This window comes from Panicum virgatum, chromosome 9K (assembly GCF_016808335.1).
Source record: "Panicum virgatum strain AP13 chromosome 9K, P.virgatum_v5, whole genome shotgun sequence".
NCBI classification, from domain to species: domain Eukaryota; kingdom Viridiplantae; phylum Streptophyta; class Magnoliopsida; order Poales; family Poaceae; genus Panicum; species Panicum virgatum.
The window spans coordinates 1,278,593-1,296,036 of record NC_053144.1 but is presented as its reverse complement, the minus strand read 5'-3'; the positions used below and the strand labels follow the sequence as shown (position 1 = coordinate 1,296,036).

Genomic DNA, 17,444 nt, shown 5'->3' with positions numbered 1-17,444 from the left:
CTACAGTAATTCCCTCTCACACTACTCCAGCCACCAGCCAGATAACAGTGTTTTTCTCTCACACCACTCCAGCTCCAGCCTGCCGAACACGGTGATTATGGCCACTCGTCGTGTATTGGTTAACTTGTCGTGGTTGTAACAATTTTACTTACACCCGTTAGTGCATATAGAACTGGAAGAACATAGTGAATTTTATTAAGAGGGAAAACAAAATTTGAATATACTCTAAATGGCTATAATTTTACATTCATACACGCAACACATATACCTCACCGCGATGTAAAACGCTCACCTACGCAACTCTAGAGATGATCTAACAAATGACCTCCTCCACCATACCTGGAAGGCTCTGCTGAGATTTGGGCATTCTGTGCCTCTAGATGCAAAGCACCGAAACCATTCTTCGAATAAGCTTTGCTGCTGCTGAAGTGGAAGGGTGAGCAGGGCCTGCCCTAGGTTCTCCTCCAGTATCCTGACATCAAGGCCTTTGGAGCATCTTTGGAGCCAGCCGAAGTCCATTAACATTGGCCTAAACCATCCGTAGAACAACTGGCTCCTCGTATCGCTGGGGCACTGGATTCTTCCTTTCCCCAGAGCAATGAACACGCTTGCTGATATACGGCTCAGCTCGTATCTGAACATCGGTGACGCTTGCTCATGCATTCTGATGAGTTCATCTTGCTTAGCCCACAACTCAACAAATTCTTCTGCCATGTCATTGTTTACAAGGATGTCAAAGAGCCAATTGAGATTCTCAGTTTGCTTACTGACCCTTTCAATCACAGGCTTGCTAACTGAAATTGTCGTAGCTTGGCCTGCATCCTCGACTGGCCTTGAGCCATCCATGAAAAGTTCCACCAGTGAACTCAAACAGTAACGACAGATTTGATAAAGGCTCCCTTTGTTTAACCCAGATAAGTCCTTATGATAGACTGAGCTTTTGCTTAGGAGACCGCTGACCAAAGATTGCAACTCTTTCCTTGCACTGTTGTTGGTTCCACTGGTTACAGATTCAACAAGCTGCACTGTCAAATCCTCTGAGCTGCTTGTGCATTGTTGTTGCAATCTTTCCAGCACATCTCTACATACTGATTCATCAAATGTACATCTAGCAAAAACATGCTTCAGCTTCTCTTCCTCATTCTCATTCCATGGAACTGCTTCAATGTACTTCAAACATGATTCAATTCCTCTGTCAAACATAATGGAGGAGGAAACCTGTAATTCAAAATCAAAACAGAATTGCATTCTCAGACACATAACGGATACAATTCAGATTGTCAGGAAGCGGAAAAATGCAAGAGGGCATACTACAATTACAAAATTATATATGCGTGTAGCAATGATAAAAGAAATTGATCAGGTAGGCTGTGATTGACATCTAAACAAGTCATAAACAGTTCACAGATGTCAGTTAAATAGATCAAGCATGTGACACCAAATAAATGTATTTTCCTACTTGGATTTCTGAGTCTAACCGTTGGAAACAAGCAAGTGAAATCTTAAGCCAGTATCTTATTTTGTCATTTTATTAGCATTAGTAGTTCTAAGAAATGTGAGGTTGTTAATAATACGATGCCACATAACAATCATGAAAAGGTTCCCGAAACTGTGTATATGAGCCAATAAAATCCCAAAAGACTAGCTGAACTACAAGTTACAAAATTGTAAGCAATAAATTATCCAAGTAATGTGAGCCTGTCGCTACTGCCAACTCAAGTTACCAGAACACGAATGGGGTGAGCCTTACCATAAAAGGAGTAGCTTATATTCCAGCAACTGCATAACATATATTATCAGCACCAACTCAATGATTTTGACACATCAAAGTGTTAGTGACCAAAACACAAGCTCCAAAATGTAAAATCAAGTTTTGCCGCTGCATTAGTCTAAATCCAAGCACATCTAAACCCATGGATGTCTACATACTAACTGAGGGGGTGTTTAGTTGCGCTCCGTAAATTTTTTTTGAAAAGTCATCTTTCTACATTTGAAGTACTAAACATAGACTAATCACAAAAATAATTACAGAACTCGTCTGTAAATCGCGAGATGAATCTAATGAGACTAATTATTCCGTCATTAGAGGCGTTTACTGTAGCATTACTGTAGCAATTTAGCGTCTGATTACAGCCTAATTAGGTTCATTAGATTCGTCTCGCCATTTACAGACAGCAGTCGCAATGCGTTTTTTATTTCGTCTAGATTTAAGTCTCCATGCAGGTGCCGGAAATTTTTTTTGGAATTTTGAATTTTGTAACTAAACACGGGCTGAATAGGTGGAGCATGAACATCAAGGTCACAAATATACCTGGAATTCATCGCAACACAATCAATTGACCAATCAAAATCGAACTATTAATCCTACAACGTGATTGGTGCAACAAACAACTTCCCCAGCCACACATAGATATTGGTCACATCACAAATTTGAACCGTACTGTCGGCACAGACAAAGAGAAGGAAACGAAAGGGATGCATCATCTGACCTCGAGCACACCAATTGCCCGCGACACGCCGGCCCTGGCGAGCCAGCGCATGGCGTCGGGTTCGAACATGAGCTCCACGGCCTCCTTGAACGCCTCCAGGTTGTCTACCCCATCCACCTCGACCCTCTTGCCCCCGCCGCCCCCTCCTCCGGAGGCGTCCGGCACCATGTCGGCGAAGAAGGCGCTGCTCTCGCGCAGCACGGCGGAGTCCAGCTCCATGACCACGCACCTCCCGTCCCTCCCGCGGAGGGACAGCCTCAGATCCAGCCCGCCCCCTCCCTCCTCCTCGTCCTCCCGCACCGCCACGAACGGCGCCAGCGCCGCCGCCGCCTGGTCCCTCGGGAGCGCCTCCTCCTCCTCCGCCCCCGCGGCCCCCACAGCCGGCGAGCCCTTGGAGTCTATCGGCGACACGCGCCCCGGCGAGAGGATCCTGCGCGGGTCGATGAGGCCCGCGAGCTTGGACGACGGCGAGCTGTGGAACGACGGCGCCAGCGGGGACTTGGGCGGCAGCTTCTGGGCGGCGGAGGCCGGGAGCGCGCGGTGCTCGGGACTGTCCGGGACGCCGGAGAACGAGCAGCACCAGCCGCGGGGCCGCGCGGCGGCGCGGCGGATGGTGTGGTGCGTCGAGTCCGCCATGAGAGGAAGCGCCGGGCGATGAACGAGACGAGGATCTAGCGCTCGAATTGCTCGTGCCCCGCTGCTGCTAGAGTGCTAGGGTTTGGTTCAGCACGAGGCGGGGGCGGAGGCGGCCGTGGCCATGGGAGATTCCGAGCGGCAGGAGAGGAGAGGAGAGGAGAGGAGCAGCTAGCTGAGCGTGCTGCCGAGCTGCGCGCCTGCGCGGGCACAAGGCGGGGGGCGGAGGGAAATAATTGCCGCGGCGTGAAGCGATACGGGCCACCTGGTCCGGGTGACGGGACCACGGGACCACAGGGCCCCACCTGTAAGCGAGGGTGGTGTAGGTGGGAGGCGTGCTTGTGGGTGAGGACTAGGAGGCGCGCATCGGATGCCGTTGCGCTAGATGCCGTGCCGGGGAACAGTGCGGGGATCCTCTGCGGCCGCCTACGGTGGGGCTGCGGATGCGGTGCGCCCGTGCGGCCGTGCGGGCTGCGACCGCACTCTGCCTGCACCGTCCGGGAGTGCCGAGGGCGACGCTGCTACTGACCAAATTGGCTGTTGTGCCGGCCTCCCCGAACAATGAGCATTAGTACGTCGAAGAGTTGATCGTACCATGCGAACTTGGTCAGAGGATCATCTTTTGTATGGAAGCAGGAGGGGCACGAGATTTATTAAAGAGGATCATTTTGTATCAGTGTTGAGAAGAGTTGTTGTTTGATTGCGAGTAGAGTACTTTGTTATGCATGAGATGAAAAATACAAGATTAAGCGCCAAAGGTGAGGATTATTTGTGTTCCTGTGTCATAGTAAAGTTCACTCTGTCTCATTAAGCCTCAATAAACTTTGAAACGTATTAAGTCGCTTAATATGCACTACTAATTGTATCCGCTTATCCTCATCCCGTCAGTTAGACCCAGTACATATCCAGCTGCTCCGTGCAGAGCTTAAGGCACCAAAAACACACCGTTTGCAAAAATCACTCATTCGAATCAGGCAAGAAAAAAAAAGGATTGTGCCGAAACAAGAATAGACCAAAAAAATTTAGTGCAGCGAGGATCCACGCTGCCGGCTGCCGGCTGATTGCAATCACTCTGTACAGTGCAGCGAGGAGACAACAGACAAGGGATACTCACCCTCGGCTTGGATCGTGGTTGCAACGAGAGGCCGGCCCCAGCCCAGTTAACAAAGGCCAGATAAGATAACAGCTGACACTGACACGACAAACGTATAGTATTTAGATGCAGCAATTGGCTTCTTGTTGAGCTGCAATGAGCTCAAACAAAGAGTAGTGGAGCAACTGACAACACTGAAACTTCTGAGACTCCAATGCTTAGCACTGCATCACTGGATTTAATTAATCAGCCTTGGCAGCGCACAACATGGAGCGCGACAAGCCGACAATGCTGGGCACCGGGAGATAGAGAAAATAAAACAGTGCCAAAAAGAAAAAGGTACAAAGTTGGCTTCGCCCGGACTCGAACCGGAGACCTTCAGTGTGTTAGACTGACGTGATAACCAACTACACCACGAAACCTTTGTGTTAGGAGTCTGCAAAGAAAATATAATTAACCTACTAAGTCCGTGACCCACCAAGCACATAAACAGGGAAAGTGATCTACTGGGGCAACTGGCTACTAATACCTTTACTCCAACACAACAATGGACAATGGTACCCAACCTGTACCCAAAATTTCTTTTTTTTTATTTTGAAACGAAGTACCCAAAATTTCTTCAGTCACGTGTAACAAATGCGTCATTTTCTGCCAATTACAGAACTTCATAAGCATATCAGAAATATGTATATACATGTATCAGCTGTAATTATGCCTACTTCTATAGAAATCAGTGAACCTAAATGAGGGACCCTACCGCCAGGCTGTGGGACAAAAAAGAAAAATAGAAATCTCTCCAGCTTCAAAATGTAAGACGTCAGGTATCCGCTTCTTCTCAGTTTTTATGGCATACGAGGGCTAAGGCAGAGCATCCACTGGACTAACAGGTGCTTCGCATGAAGCTCTGAGGTGTGATGGACTGCTAGTCTACTGTCCACCATAGACAAGTAACAGTAGCTATTGTGCCCACCACATCCAGCTGTCTAATAACAGGAGATATTCCTGTTACTTCATCTAGTTGAATAGTGAGACGCAGTCTGCTTTCACATCTCCAGCAGCACCTTCCTTTATGGTTGTTTATCATGAAGCAATAAGGCTCTGGAGCTGCACATCATCAACCACATTCATCTTCTGCTGAGAGGACTGTAACTACATGTTGTTTTTCACTGCAATCATGTCATCTTACCCAACCAATTGGGTCAGATGGCTGGCAAGTAGGCTTGATTTGCTTGCATATTCAGTTCTGCCAGTCGCACTTTACCTGTCCAGAGTATCTTACTCCAGAGGAGACATATATGGCTTCTGGTTACCAGTAGTCTCGACAAGAGCATGAACCTTGACTAAAATGATGAAAGCGAGCTGGATCTCTGATCATGATTTCCCTGTTTTCACCTTCGGATAGCAGCTTCAGCGTCTCATGGCTTTCCGAGGACATGTTTTGGTTCTTCATAACTCTTACAGGAGCAGTGTTCGGCGAAGTAGACAGCCCAAGAGCAACCGCCAACAATTCACCATGTTTGCTGATTGAGTTCTCTCCAATCTTTCTGGCTTGGAATCCCAACTCCCAAACATTCATTCCACCATTCTCAGTCTTCTGTTTCACCCTAACCAACAACTCTTCCAACCTTGTGAAAGTTTCAGATTTCTGTGAGCAAGAATTATCTCCATCAACAAAATGATGAATTGATCCCCCAAACTCGGCCCAACTAATCCCAGCCTCCTTAGTAATTCCTCGCTCTCTCATCTGTCCTCTTGTCCGCATAGCAAGTGAGATTTTGCCAGCATCCATGTATAAGTTGTACAGCATGACATAAGAACTAGCAGCATAAGGTTCAAGCGTCATTAGTTTCTCACCTATTTTTACACCCCTATTTTTGTCCCCATGGATTCTGCAGGCACGCAATAGTGCATGCCAAAGTACTGCATTGTTTTCTAATCCAGATCTCATTATGAAATCTTCAGCATCGGACACCTTCCCAACATGGCCTAGGAGGTCAACCATGCAAGCTATATGTTTCACATCCGGGACAAAGCCATAATCTGACACCATGCTCTCATAATGCCTGCATTATACAATAGAAAAAACATGTGATTACAGATAACGGTCAGAAGTAGGAAAGAAGTAAAAAAAAAGGAATATGTGCTCATTTTGTTCATTTCTGTGTGGTTGTATAGTAAATTCTGCAATTAGGGTTACATGCAGAGTTGTAGACATCGAAAATTCTTTTTTATTTTTGAAAAAAAATCTGACGTCTAAAATTCCTCAAGCTACAGTATGATTAGCATTACATGCTAAGTGAGAATCAAGTAAAAGAAATGTCAAACTCAAACCCTCCACCTTTTACATCCGGGCTTGGGACCGGCATTGGCGGTGTTACTTCAAGTCTGACATCCTACAAGATTCTGCATCTTGTAATTTAAACGCATGCCTCAATGCAGCCAGCGTGCACAACTAATTGGCTCTCTTGCAGGAGTATGACATCACCCTGTGGATGACCTTGGTATGTCATTAGGTTATGCATATCAGCTACATACTATATTAGATTAGTGCAGGAGAAAGTTTCATGGTTTAATATATGGATAGATATCAACTGATTTTTAGAAATATTTTCTTCTATTATCTACTATCGGGAATGCTAATTTTCTATCTACAGTTCCCAGACTCTCACTCCGGCATAGTTGCCACATCTAATTTGTGTAGGATAACTACAAAAATCCATGTAAATTGGCACAGGTATGTTACAGGTAGGCAAGAGGTAGGTGAGAAACAATGAAACAAGATTGTATATTGCCCGTTGGTGGAAAAAGAAAGGCATACCTGAAACCTTCATCTACCAGTCCCTGATGGCTGCAAGCAATAAGAACAGCAAGAAATGCGAACTTATTTACTATGACACCACAATCGAACATTTTCTTGAAGAGCAGTAGAGCCTCTCTTTCATGACCATGAACTGCATAGCTCAAAACCATTTGAGACCACGAGAAAGTATCCAGACATGATATTTTCTCAAATGTCTTCTTTGCAGCCTTAAGATCACCTGTACACCTATACATCTCAATCTGAGAATTGCCACAAAGAGTGAACTGATCGAATCCAGATTTGACTGCATAACAGTGTATCTGCTCGCATGTTATGGGCACACTCAGAGCAGCACAGGCATTCATCACGCCTGACATGGTGAACTGGTCTGGCTCCTTTTCCAGGTAAAGAAGCTCTCTGAACAAGTCGAGCGCCTTAACAGAATGCCCATCCTGCACAAATGCTGTGATCATAGATGTCCATGTAAAAATCTCTTGTTTGGGAGTCCTATGGAAGCATCTCAGACTATCATCAACCAATTGTGCTTTTGCATATAGATTAATCAGTGCATTTCCAATGAACTCGTCATCTTCGAACCCACTGAGGATAACATGGGCATGTATCTGCCTCCCACATCGCACAGCATTGGTCAAATTGCAGACTTCAAGAACACTCTTGAATGTAAACTTAGAGGGTCTTATCCTCTTCTGGAGTAAATTTGCATAAAGCCTGACTGCTTCAATTCTAGTCTCAGGACATGGCTCGTTACCTAATCTAGCAAAGCCTGCTATCATGGCATTGTAAATCACCACATTCTGGCCTGGAATTCTATCAAACACCTTGATGGCCTCCTCCAACCCACCGTTCTTTGCATAGATGTCCACCATTGCACACCCTACGAACACATCCAAGTCCAGAGCAACCTTAACCACACAGCCATGCAGCATCATACGAACATCCTCCGAATCCTCGAGCTCAGAGCAAGCCTTCAGGATCCCACCCAGAGCGAAAGCATCCAGCTTCACCCCTGACCGGTGCATCCAGACGAGCACATTCACCGCTACCTCTGGCCAGCCCATCCGCACATACGCTGACAGCAGCAGGTTCCACGAAACCTCATCCCGCTCCTGTGCCCGATCAAACACCAACCTCACCTCATCAATCATCCCGCACTTGGCGTACATGTCAATCACCGAGTTAGTCACGAAAGCAGTCCGTGCAAGCCCGCTCACCACGGCCAGCCCATGTGCGGCCCGACCGCTCCTACAGTCCCTCGAGCCGCCGCACGTGGCCAGCACCGTGGCATAGGTGAACCTATCCACGGCGACGGTGCCATCGCGCCGCGCGTCCTGGAACGCGCCGAGCGCCAGGCGCGCGGAGCCTTGGCTGGAGTAACCTGCGATGAGCGTGTTCCAGGAGACAGCGTCCCGGCTCGGCATTCCGTCGAACAGGAGGCGCGCGTGCCGCATGTCGCCGCAGCGGGAATAGGCAGCGAGCAGGTTGTTGCGCAGGAACAGGACCGGGCGGCAGCCGGCGCGGAGCATGTGGGAGTGCGCGAGCCTGGACAGCGCCAGCGACCGGGTCCGCGAGGCGCGCCGGAGGAGGCCGCTGTAGACCGACGGCTCAAGGGGCGGGAGCCGGAGGCGACGGCTTGTGCAGCGCGGCGAAGCTTCAGGCGGCCGCGAACGAGCCGGAGGCGGGGTTTGGTATGGATGTGCGCGGTGGCTTGGGAGGCGGTGTTCCGGCGCCGTCTCTCTCTGCGGCGTCGGCGCTCGTGGCTGGGTTTTGCGAGGGTTGCATTGGAGTAGCAGCGACTTTCTTGAACACAATTGATCACCTTGGAATTGGGTTCTTTCACTGGACCGTGGGGTCTAAAAGTTTTATTTACATGCGCATGCACGTATACTAAATAAGGTGAAAAATCTTACTTTTTAGAAAAAAATTAAATTCTAGAATGATCACGGTTACCATTTCCTGTAGGAAAAAAATCTATTTTACACTTTTGGCTAAAGATGGCAACATGTGTTCGGAAGGTGGCCTTAGAGGTGTTTGGCGTGAGTAGGGGAGGCAAACAGGAGGGGAAAGACACCTGGTGGTGGAACGACGAGGTGCAAAGGGCTATTAAGGAGAAGAATGAGTGTTTCAAGCACCTCCATGTTGACAAGAGTGCAGCCAACATCGAGAGTTATAAATTAGCGAAGAGGGTTGCAAAGCGAGCTGTGAGTGTAGCAAAGGGTAAGACGTATGATGACCTGTATCAGCGCCTAGGCACGAAAGAAGGGGAGAAGGACATTTATAGGATAGCTAGGATCCGCGAGCGGAAGACAAGGGACATCAACCAAATCAAATGCATTAAGGATGGGACAGATCGACTGCTAGTGAAGGATGAGGAGATCATGGATAGATGGATAGAGTACTTCGACAAGTTGTTTAATGGGGAGAGTGAGAGCCCTACCCTTGAGTTAGATGACTCTTTTGACGATACCAACGGACGTTTTGTGAGGAAAATTCAGGAGGCAGAGATCGGGGAGGCTTTGAAGAGGATGAAGAGAGGTAAAGCGATGAGCCCTGATTGTATTCCCATTGAGGTGTGGAGATGCCTAGGAGATAGAGCAATAGTATGGTTAACTAAGCTTTTTAATCTCATTTTTCGGTCAAACAAGATGCCTGAAGAATGGAGGAGAAGTATATTAGTACCTATCTTCAAAAACAAGGGCGATGTTCAAAGTTGTACTAACTACCATGGGATTAAGCTGATGAGCCATACGATGAAGCTTTGGGAGAGGGTTATCGAGCATCGCCTAAGAAGAGTGACAAGTGTGACCCAAAATCAATTTGGGTTCATGCCTGGAAGGTCAACCATGGAGGCGATTTTCTTAATACGACAATTGATGGAGAGATATAGGGAGCAGAAGAAGGACTTGCACATGGTCTTCATTGACCTTGAGAAGGCATATGACAAGGTACCGAGAAATGTCATGTGGTGGGCTTTGGAGAAGCACAAAGTCCCAACTAAGTACATTACCCTCATTAAGGATATGAACAAGGATGCGACGACGTTTGTCTGAACATGTGATGGCAACACCACAGACTTTCCTATTAACATAGGCCTACACCAAGGGTCAGCATTGAGCCCTTATTTATTTGCTTTAGTGATGGATGAGGTCACAAGGGATATACAAGGTGAGATCCCTTGGTGTATGCTCTTTGCTGATGATGTGGTGCTAGTTGACGAGAGTAAGGCACGTTAATAGGAAGTTAGAGCTGTGGAGACGCACGTTAGAGTCGAAAGGGTTCAGACTTAGTAGGACCAAGACCGAGTACATGATGTGCGATTTCAGCGCGACTAGGCATGAGGGGGGAGACGTTAGTCTAGATGGGCAAGTGGTGGTCCAGAAGGATACTTTTCGGTATTTAGGATCGGTGCTACAAAAGGATGGCGACATTGATGAAGATGTTAGGCATAGAATTTCAGCAGGCTGGTTGAAATGGCGGCAAGCTTCTGGCATCCTTTGTGACAAGAGGGTGCCACAAAAGCTAAAAGTCAAATTCTATAGGACAGCAATTCGTCCGGCGATGTTATACAGTGCTGAATGTTGGCCTATAAAAAGGCGACATGTGCAGCAACTGAGTGTAGCAGAGATGCGGATGTTGCGGTGGTTTTGCGGGCACACAAGGAGGGATAGAGTCCGGAACGAAGTTATTCGGGGTAGGGTCGGGGTGGCACCAATTGAGGAGAAACTTATTCAGCATCGGCTGAGATGGTTTGGACATGTCCAACGAAGGCCTCCTGAGGCGCCGGTGCGTAATGGGGTTCTTGAGTGGGTCGATAATGTAAAGAGGGGTAGAGGTAGACCTAAACTGACGTGGGATGAGTTGGTTAAGAGAGACCTTAAGGATTGGAATATCTCTAAAGAGATAGCTTTGGATAGGAGCGCTTGGAGAATAGCTATCAATGTGCCTGAACCTTGAACTTATTTCTTTCGGGTTTCATCTCTAGCCTACCCTAACTTGCTTGGGAAAAAATGCTATGTTGTTGTTACACTTTTGAATGATCACAAAAATAAGATTCTCAACATACAACTACAAAATGGAATAATAAGGACTATCCGATTGTTGAAACATGACAGAAATAACCAGCTGAGTGGTTTCAAAGGTGGTTCGCCATTTTACAAAAAATTAAAATATTCAAGTTTAAACTAAAGAAATGTAAGTATTTCATCTTCAATTAGAAAAAATATGAAATGAGGGTAAATGTTTTTTTAGAAAATGTAGCCTATTTGTTGGGTACTCTTATTGTATTTGTTGGGTACTCCTATTATTTTTGAACAAATAAGATTCAAATAGAGCATCAACTGATAGATTACATTTTTAGGAAACATTCGGTACCAATTTCATTTTTTATTTAAAATTAATTAATTTTGATTTTTCAGATCTAAACGGAAATTTTCAAATTTTCAATAAAATACAAAAACCACTTTGAAACCACCAAAAGGGTCAAATTTTCTTAACAGTTGGATGGTTCCCATTATCTAATTATATAGTTAAAGGTTCAAAATCGAATGTTTGTGCTAGTTCTTGTCTGATTTGGGTAATGCCGCAACAAAAAGATAAGCAGAAGTGTCCCGCAGTCCGCAGATCTTAGATGACATTCACAATTTCCTTCATGATTGAGCTACTGCGGCACCTGGTACAGGCTGCGGGCTGCGGCCATGGCCGGTACGTCGTAGCCGACCGTGATGGTAAGGTCGATGCAACTAGATTTCAGGCTGGGGGCAACTAGATTTGTCTACATACAACATTTGTCGATCTAGATTGAAACATTTGTCGGATTTTCTAAGTTATTCGTTTAGGTTGCAACTAGATTGAAACATAGTAAAAATGAAGGTACAACTACATTTGTCGGATACATACAACATTTTCTAAGTTATTCGTTTAGGTTGCAACTAGATTGAAAAAAGCTGGGGGCAAATCCGACAAATGTACCTTCATTTTTACTTGAAGGCCAGCAGCAGACCGAAAACCCAATAAAGTTCTTTGCAGACCTGATGGTTTTCACTGTATACTTTTGTCGATCTTTAAATTCTTTGCACAAACAAGATTCTGCAGATGATTTCAGACTTGTCCAAGCACGATGATTTCAGCATCTGATCAGACACAGACATCATAAGGACATCAACAATTCCGTTTTTTTTTTTTTTGCCTTCTAAAACCAGCATACTGCTTTCGTCCCTGAAAAGGACAGCTGCATTACGAGGAACAGCATATTCATCTAATCTTTCATGAGACAAACCCTGTTTTCTAAGTTGCACCCAACATTTCTCACCAGAAAACTGAAAAGCATCGAGCTACAAGACATGTCACCAACCAAGAAGAGAGTAGGACATTATTGTTGGTTACGTGGTCAGGGCATTGGGCAGCGACGACTGCGTGCCGAGGACCTTGCCGCCGACGTCCGGGAAGCACTCGTGCCCCGGCAGCGGCCCAACCTGCCCGTCCTTGCCCACCTGGACCGGGTACCTCAGCAGGTGGGCCCTCGTCTCCTCCATGTCCGGCGACACGTACTTCTGCCAGTTCTCTTCTGCCATCTCGTTCACCCGCCGGACGCACTCCTCCGTCTCCGGCCGCCGGAAGCACACCTCCACCGTGCCCAGGTGCTCCACCCATAGCGACATCCTGTACCCGTACACCTGCAGACGGTGACACACATTGATACAGGTCGCAGTGATTGTTATGAGCTCTCATCTCGTGCCGACAGTAGTCTAGCTAGAGGAATTCATCACTTGATCAGTGATCAACTTATTACCTGCCCGCGAGGAGGGCCTGTGTTTCCAGCCCACTTGTAGTGCGGTTGGTACGCGCCCATCGCGATCTCGGTGTCCCTGGAGCCTTCCATGGACCTCTGGTTTATGTTGGCTGATCCGATGATGACGAACTCGTCGTCGACGATCATCCCTTTCGAGTGCACGTAGATCATGAACCTCCGGAATTTCTGGGCCACATGCTGGAGGTTTTCAGGAACAGAAAAAACAACAGAACATCAGACTTTGATGCCAGTCGCGTCCAAATGCATGCTTGATGTGTCTGCGCAAGGAAAGGTGATACTGGATAGCTAAATGTGCCATACCAGAGGAGAGTTGTCATTGCATAAGGTCTTTGGAGATGAGATGTCACCATCGGCGAGCTCACGTCTGCCGAGGCAGTAAAAATTCAGGTAATCTTGTGGATGGGCGTCAAGGAGACCCTGGCTCTGAAGAGCATCCGCCACAATCTTGTACATCATAGACATGGTTTGCCCCTTCGAAACAAAATCATGTTAAAACATGATGATCTAATAACCAGAGAAATTGTGTACCATGCCACTATCTGTGGGCTGTGATAGTCCTATTTCAACGTCTAATTTCAGTTCATAATAGAGTAATAAATATGATGGGGGGTCAAACCTGCCAAAAGAGGATTTGCTGCATAGGAGCGGTGGTTGGGATTCCTTCAGGCCACATTGGTATGACAATGTACACTGCAAATCGCTCCTTTGCCTTGATCTTGCCTGCAATCTTCAAGGCCAGCTCAATGGGTATTAAATTATCCGCACCTGATTGCATGAGACATTTCCCTTAATATCTAGGTGTCTAGCTATATATTATCTTGGTATGGATAAAACTATTCCAAGCAAATAGCACTTAATTTTCTGAATGTGAAACTAAAATATGTAATGGTTCTAAAGCAAAGAAAATTACAGATAACAAAAAACCAACTTATTAGCTTTCTTTGCAACTAATCCAACAGACGCACTTGTACGGTTGTACCTGCATTTTTACATGAAGGCCAGCAGAATGAAGACCCGATGAAATACTGGTTCTCAATGTATATAAACCGCTGTGCAGACCTGATGGCTTTCACATAAGCACTATGTATACTCTTGTCAATCATTAAATTCTTTGCACAAACAAGATTCTGCAGAAGAAATAAGGTAGCAGCTATTCAGTAGTAGAATATATCCAAAGAAATATCCAGTTGTCAAAAAGCACTTAATGGAAAATAATTTTGACGGTTGCTGAGTAGCATTATGCACACTTATGGGAAGGCATGTAGCCTAACCTGTGACTCTGCCTCCTGAACAAGCTTCGGAAATCCCTTTACGGATCCTGAATCAATTGACCTGAAAACCTAGCCAAAGACCAAAATAAGCAAAAAAAGAAAATTCATAACATTACTGAAACGTTTGAGATCAAAGCTAAGTACTACACCTGTATATGCCAGTTTTCTGGGTCCTGTTCATCACAAACATGCGCATTCGCTTCATCTGTAGCTGGTGAAACAATCCATGACATCTGGTTTAGTTTTATCAGTGTATCATACTGCCAACTTGCAACTTTCTTAAGGTTAACTTTCCATTTTGTAGCTTTCCTCCATCGCTGTTCAAAGTTTGTCAGTATATCATAGGCAGCAGGACCCTCAACTTTGCAATGTAAATCATGCCAAGGTTGTCTTGGCCCATGGGAATTAGCCTGCAAATCAGAAAAGTATGCCCTGACGTTGATTTTTTTAAAAGAAAGAAAAGTTGGTGATAGTGTATCTAATAGCTGTTGCTAAATTTAACTGGAACCATTTTCAATTTTTAATTCAAATATTTTAGGTAAGGGCATGAATCTATAACCCAAAAGAATTATGAACGAATGAACTTACTGGAAATGTAGGGTTATGAAAGTCCTTCTTGAAAACAGTATCAAGGTCTTTGAAAAGCCTATGTTCAGGTGTATCATATCTGCCATCACACAAGTCAAGACCACCAATGAAAGCAGTTATTTTGCGATTGTTTCCAGCAGCTTGTGAATCAAGAATTACACATTTCTGATGATGTGTAAATAAAGTTCCAACAACCTGGAGGGAAAAAAACTCAACATTAGAAAGTGTACAGAATGGATTCAATAGGATACAGTAAACGTTGGGGAGAAGTTTGTTGCGTGCATATGCTCTCTCTGAAAATCAAGAAAGTCTATACTGTAAAAAGGAATATCACTGAGAATATGCATATTCTGACAGAAACTTGCAGCATGATAGCCTGCTAAAATCTAATGCTCTGTTACTCCACACCAGTCCACACTCTGTACTGAGCCTGTAAGGCTTTCCCATTATGTTGAGAACTGTCTTAGTGATTTACCAGTAACTAATTAACTATACATCATGATGTACATGAAATTTTACAGAAATGTAGCTGGAATTTCGCTGTAGAAATCTGTGAGGCGTAGAGATGGAGAGAACACTGTAGGCAGATACGTGCAGTAACAAGTCAGTTAATTTTAGCACTACATTGGGTAGCAACCCTCACCTGCTGCTTGAAAATGCTAAGTTTGTTGCTGGCATAACGAGGAACCAGTACACAATATACTCCTGAATGCCTGAAAAACTTTCTAGTTTCCTCATCATGTGTATGCATGACACCATCCTGCATTCAACCTAAAATATTTCTATCAGACTATTCATCAATGAAGGGTCCTTTTCCTCTTTCTCTAACAGATGAAGATTGTGTAGGATAAATCTAAAATTAATTGAACATGATAAAATTTTGAGCAATCCTACAATATAGGGGTACTGTACTACTGTTTGTCAATAACTAATTCAAAAACATGGATAATAACCACTCATACTGTAACTTGGGGAGTTCATAATAGGCACTTTTATAAAGAAAAGAGCAAATTTGTGTTGGAAATAAATAAAAAAAAAAACTCGGCCGGCTGGGGAAAGACCGCCCCAACGGTATTGTCATACAGAGAAGAACTCTCGACGCCAGGCCGAGAAAACCCCCGAACCCCGGCCTCACCCAAGGTCTGCACCGTAACCTGGGCCGGCGACCACTGCCACAGCCCCCAGGCTGGGCCGCACCGTTACCACAGGCCGGGACATCCTCGAAGGGAGACACAGCGAGGGGATTTTTTTAACCTCAACCTGAAATTCGCTCCCACGGGGAGTCGAACCCAGGACCTGAGGAGTGCCGCTGGGTTCTCCTAACCAATTCAGCTAGAGGCCCTTTGGCGTGTTGGAAATAAATAAGCCATACTGTTTTCAAAAGGAATTTGTCATGTGACGTCTTGTCATCCCAAAGCAACACCACGACGCGGACTCCCTCATGAACCTTTCCCTTGAGGAGCTCCCCGAGGGTTGGCGGTGTTCCACCAGGCATTGGCTTGGTAGGCTCCCTCACAAGCTTGACAGGGTGATAAATGGACCAGCCAACAATATAAACAAGATGATGTGCTTGGATAATGGCGTGGCAAATGTCCTCCCAACATTTTCCATGCTCATAGAAACTACCACCATCTATCTCAATCTTAGGCAGATTGCCATCAACGACATGAGCATCCTGATAGAGAGTGACATGGCCTCCTCGCCGGAGAGGGAAGTAGGCGTTCGGCACACCGGAGTACTGAGGACCGGCGCCCACCCCATTCTTGTACAATGGGTTGTCCTCAATCGGCTGGTACCGAAGTGAGAGCTGCAGCTCCGGCGTCGGTCTCGGAGAGCTGCTGCTGCAGCGGCCCTGGATGGGGAACCAGCCGCTGACGAGCGCCCCGGTGGCGATCTTCTCGACGGGCACGGAGGCGACGCCGATGAGCTGCGCCCCGAAGACGTCGTTGTCCTTGACGTGGAACTCGACACGGGCGGCCGCGTGCGCGACGTCGACGCGGAAGTGCTCCTCCCACCGGGGGTTGTCGGAGTTGGGGATCACGCGGGTCTGCGCGACCGTGGCGCCGGCGAGGCAGACGGAGACGTAGGGGTCGCTGTTGACGATCTTCTTCTTGGCCGACATGCTGCCGCCCCGGCGAAGTCTGTCGGGAGGAGCGGAGCGGTCCCCGCCGCAGGACCCCGCGCCGCCGCCGCCGCCGCAGGCGCTGAAGCACCGGCGCATCCGCTCCGACATGAGGTCCATATTGGGGAGGCATCTGGCCTCCACGATGCTGATGTCCAGATCGCCGTGCAGCAGCACGGCGGCTTCGGGCTCCGCCAAGCCGTTGCCCATGGCAAGGATGCTCGCCTTCGCCGGCCGGCGGGCGCGGAGCGAGACCAATGCGCCGGGCAAATCAGAACGTGGCTAGCGCGCCATGACGGCGCCGGCCTTGGGCGCGCGGGGAGCACAGGGTGGCGGAGGCGCTCGCTCGCGCGAGACGTGGGGCACAGACTAGGGGAAGAAGGGGGCGGAGGAAGAGGAGCGGCGAAATGGGGGGAGGGCGGCGTGCGGGAGTCTGGCGCCGGCCTTGCCGCTGCCATTTTTGGTGGGCAGTTGCCAGTTGGCTTTGGAGTTTGAACCGCCGCGCTTGCCTCCACAAGGAGGGGCGCGCGGTGCCGGTGCCACGTGGAGGCTCGCCCACTGACGTGTGGGCCTATCGCGTGGATTCGAGGCCCCGATCCACCGGCCACGCCTGCTGCTCGT

General features: G+C 47.1%; 3 protein-coding genes and 1 non-coding gene across 4 annotated transcripts; all 4 read right to left on the bottom strand.

Moving 5' to 3' along the window:
* Window positions 1-169: 169 nt before the first annotated feature.
* Window positions 170-3,317, bottom strand: LOC120649153 (BTB/POZ domain-containing protein At2g13690-like). The gene is made up of 2 exons (XM_039925862.1): window positions 2,490-3,317; window positions 170-1,218 (listed from the first exon to the last, which is right to left on the bottom strand). The coding sequence occupies exons 1-2, from the start codon at window positions 3,123-3,125 to the stop codon at window positions 289-291; spliced, it is 1,566 nt and encodes a 521-aa protein (XP_039781796.1). The 5' UTR covers window positions 3,126-3,317; the 3' UTR covers window positions 170-288.
* A 1,246-nt stretch (window positions 3,318-4,563) lies between these two features.
* On the bottom strand, window positions 4,564-4,637 carry TRNAV-AAC. The gene has a single exon. It is a non-coding gene; the product is annotated as a tRNA-Val (tRNA).
* A 147-nt stretch (window positions 4,638-4,784) lies between these two features.
* Window positions 4,785-8,754, bottom strand: LOC120649151 (pentatricopeptide repeat-containing protein At3g13880-like). The gene is made up of 2 exons (XM_039925860.1): window positions 7,034-8,754; window positions 4,785-6,278 (listed from the first exon to the last, which is right to left on the bottom strand). Exons 1-2 carry the CDS (start codon window positions 8,557-8,559, stop codon window positions 5,522-5,524), a joined length of 2,283 nt encoding a protein of 760 aa, XP_039781794.1. The 5' UTR covers window positions 8,560-8,754; the 3' UTR covers window positions 4,785-5,521.
* Window positions 8,755-12,190: 3,436 nt separating this feature from the next.
* On the bottom strand, window positions 12,191-17,286 carry LOC120649149 (phospholipase D delta-like). The gene is made up of 10 exons (XM_039925859.1): window positions 16,074-17,286; window positions 15,345-15,461; window positions 14,702-14,896; window positions 14,263-14,523; window positions 14,114-14,182; window positions 13,822-13,969; window positions 13,459-13,607; window positions 13,143-13,313; window positions 12,822-13,019; window positions 12,191-12,705 (listed from the first exon to the last, which is right to left on the bottom strand). The coding sequence occupies exons 1-10, from the start codon at window positions 17,031-17,033 to the stop codon at window positions 12,412-12,414; spliced, it is 2,562 nt and encodes an 853-aa protein (XP_039781793.1). The 5' UTR covers window positions 17,034-17,286; the 3' UTR covers window positions 12,191-12,411.
* Between the last annotated feature and the right edge of the window lie 158 nt (window positions 17,287-17,444).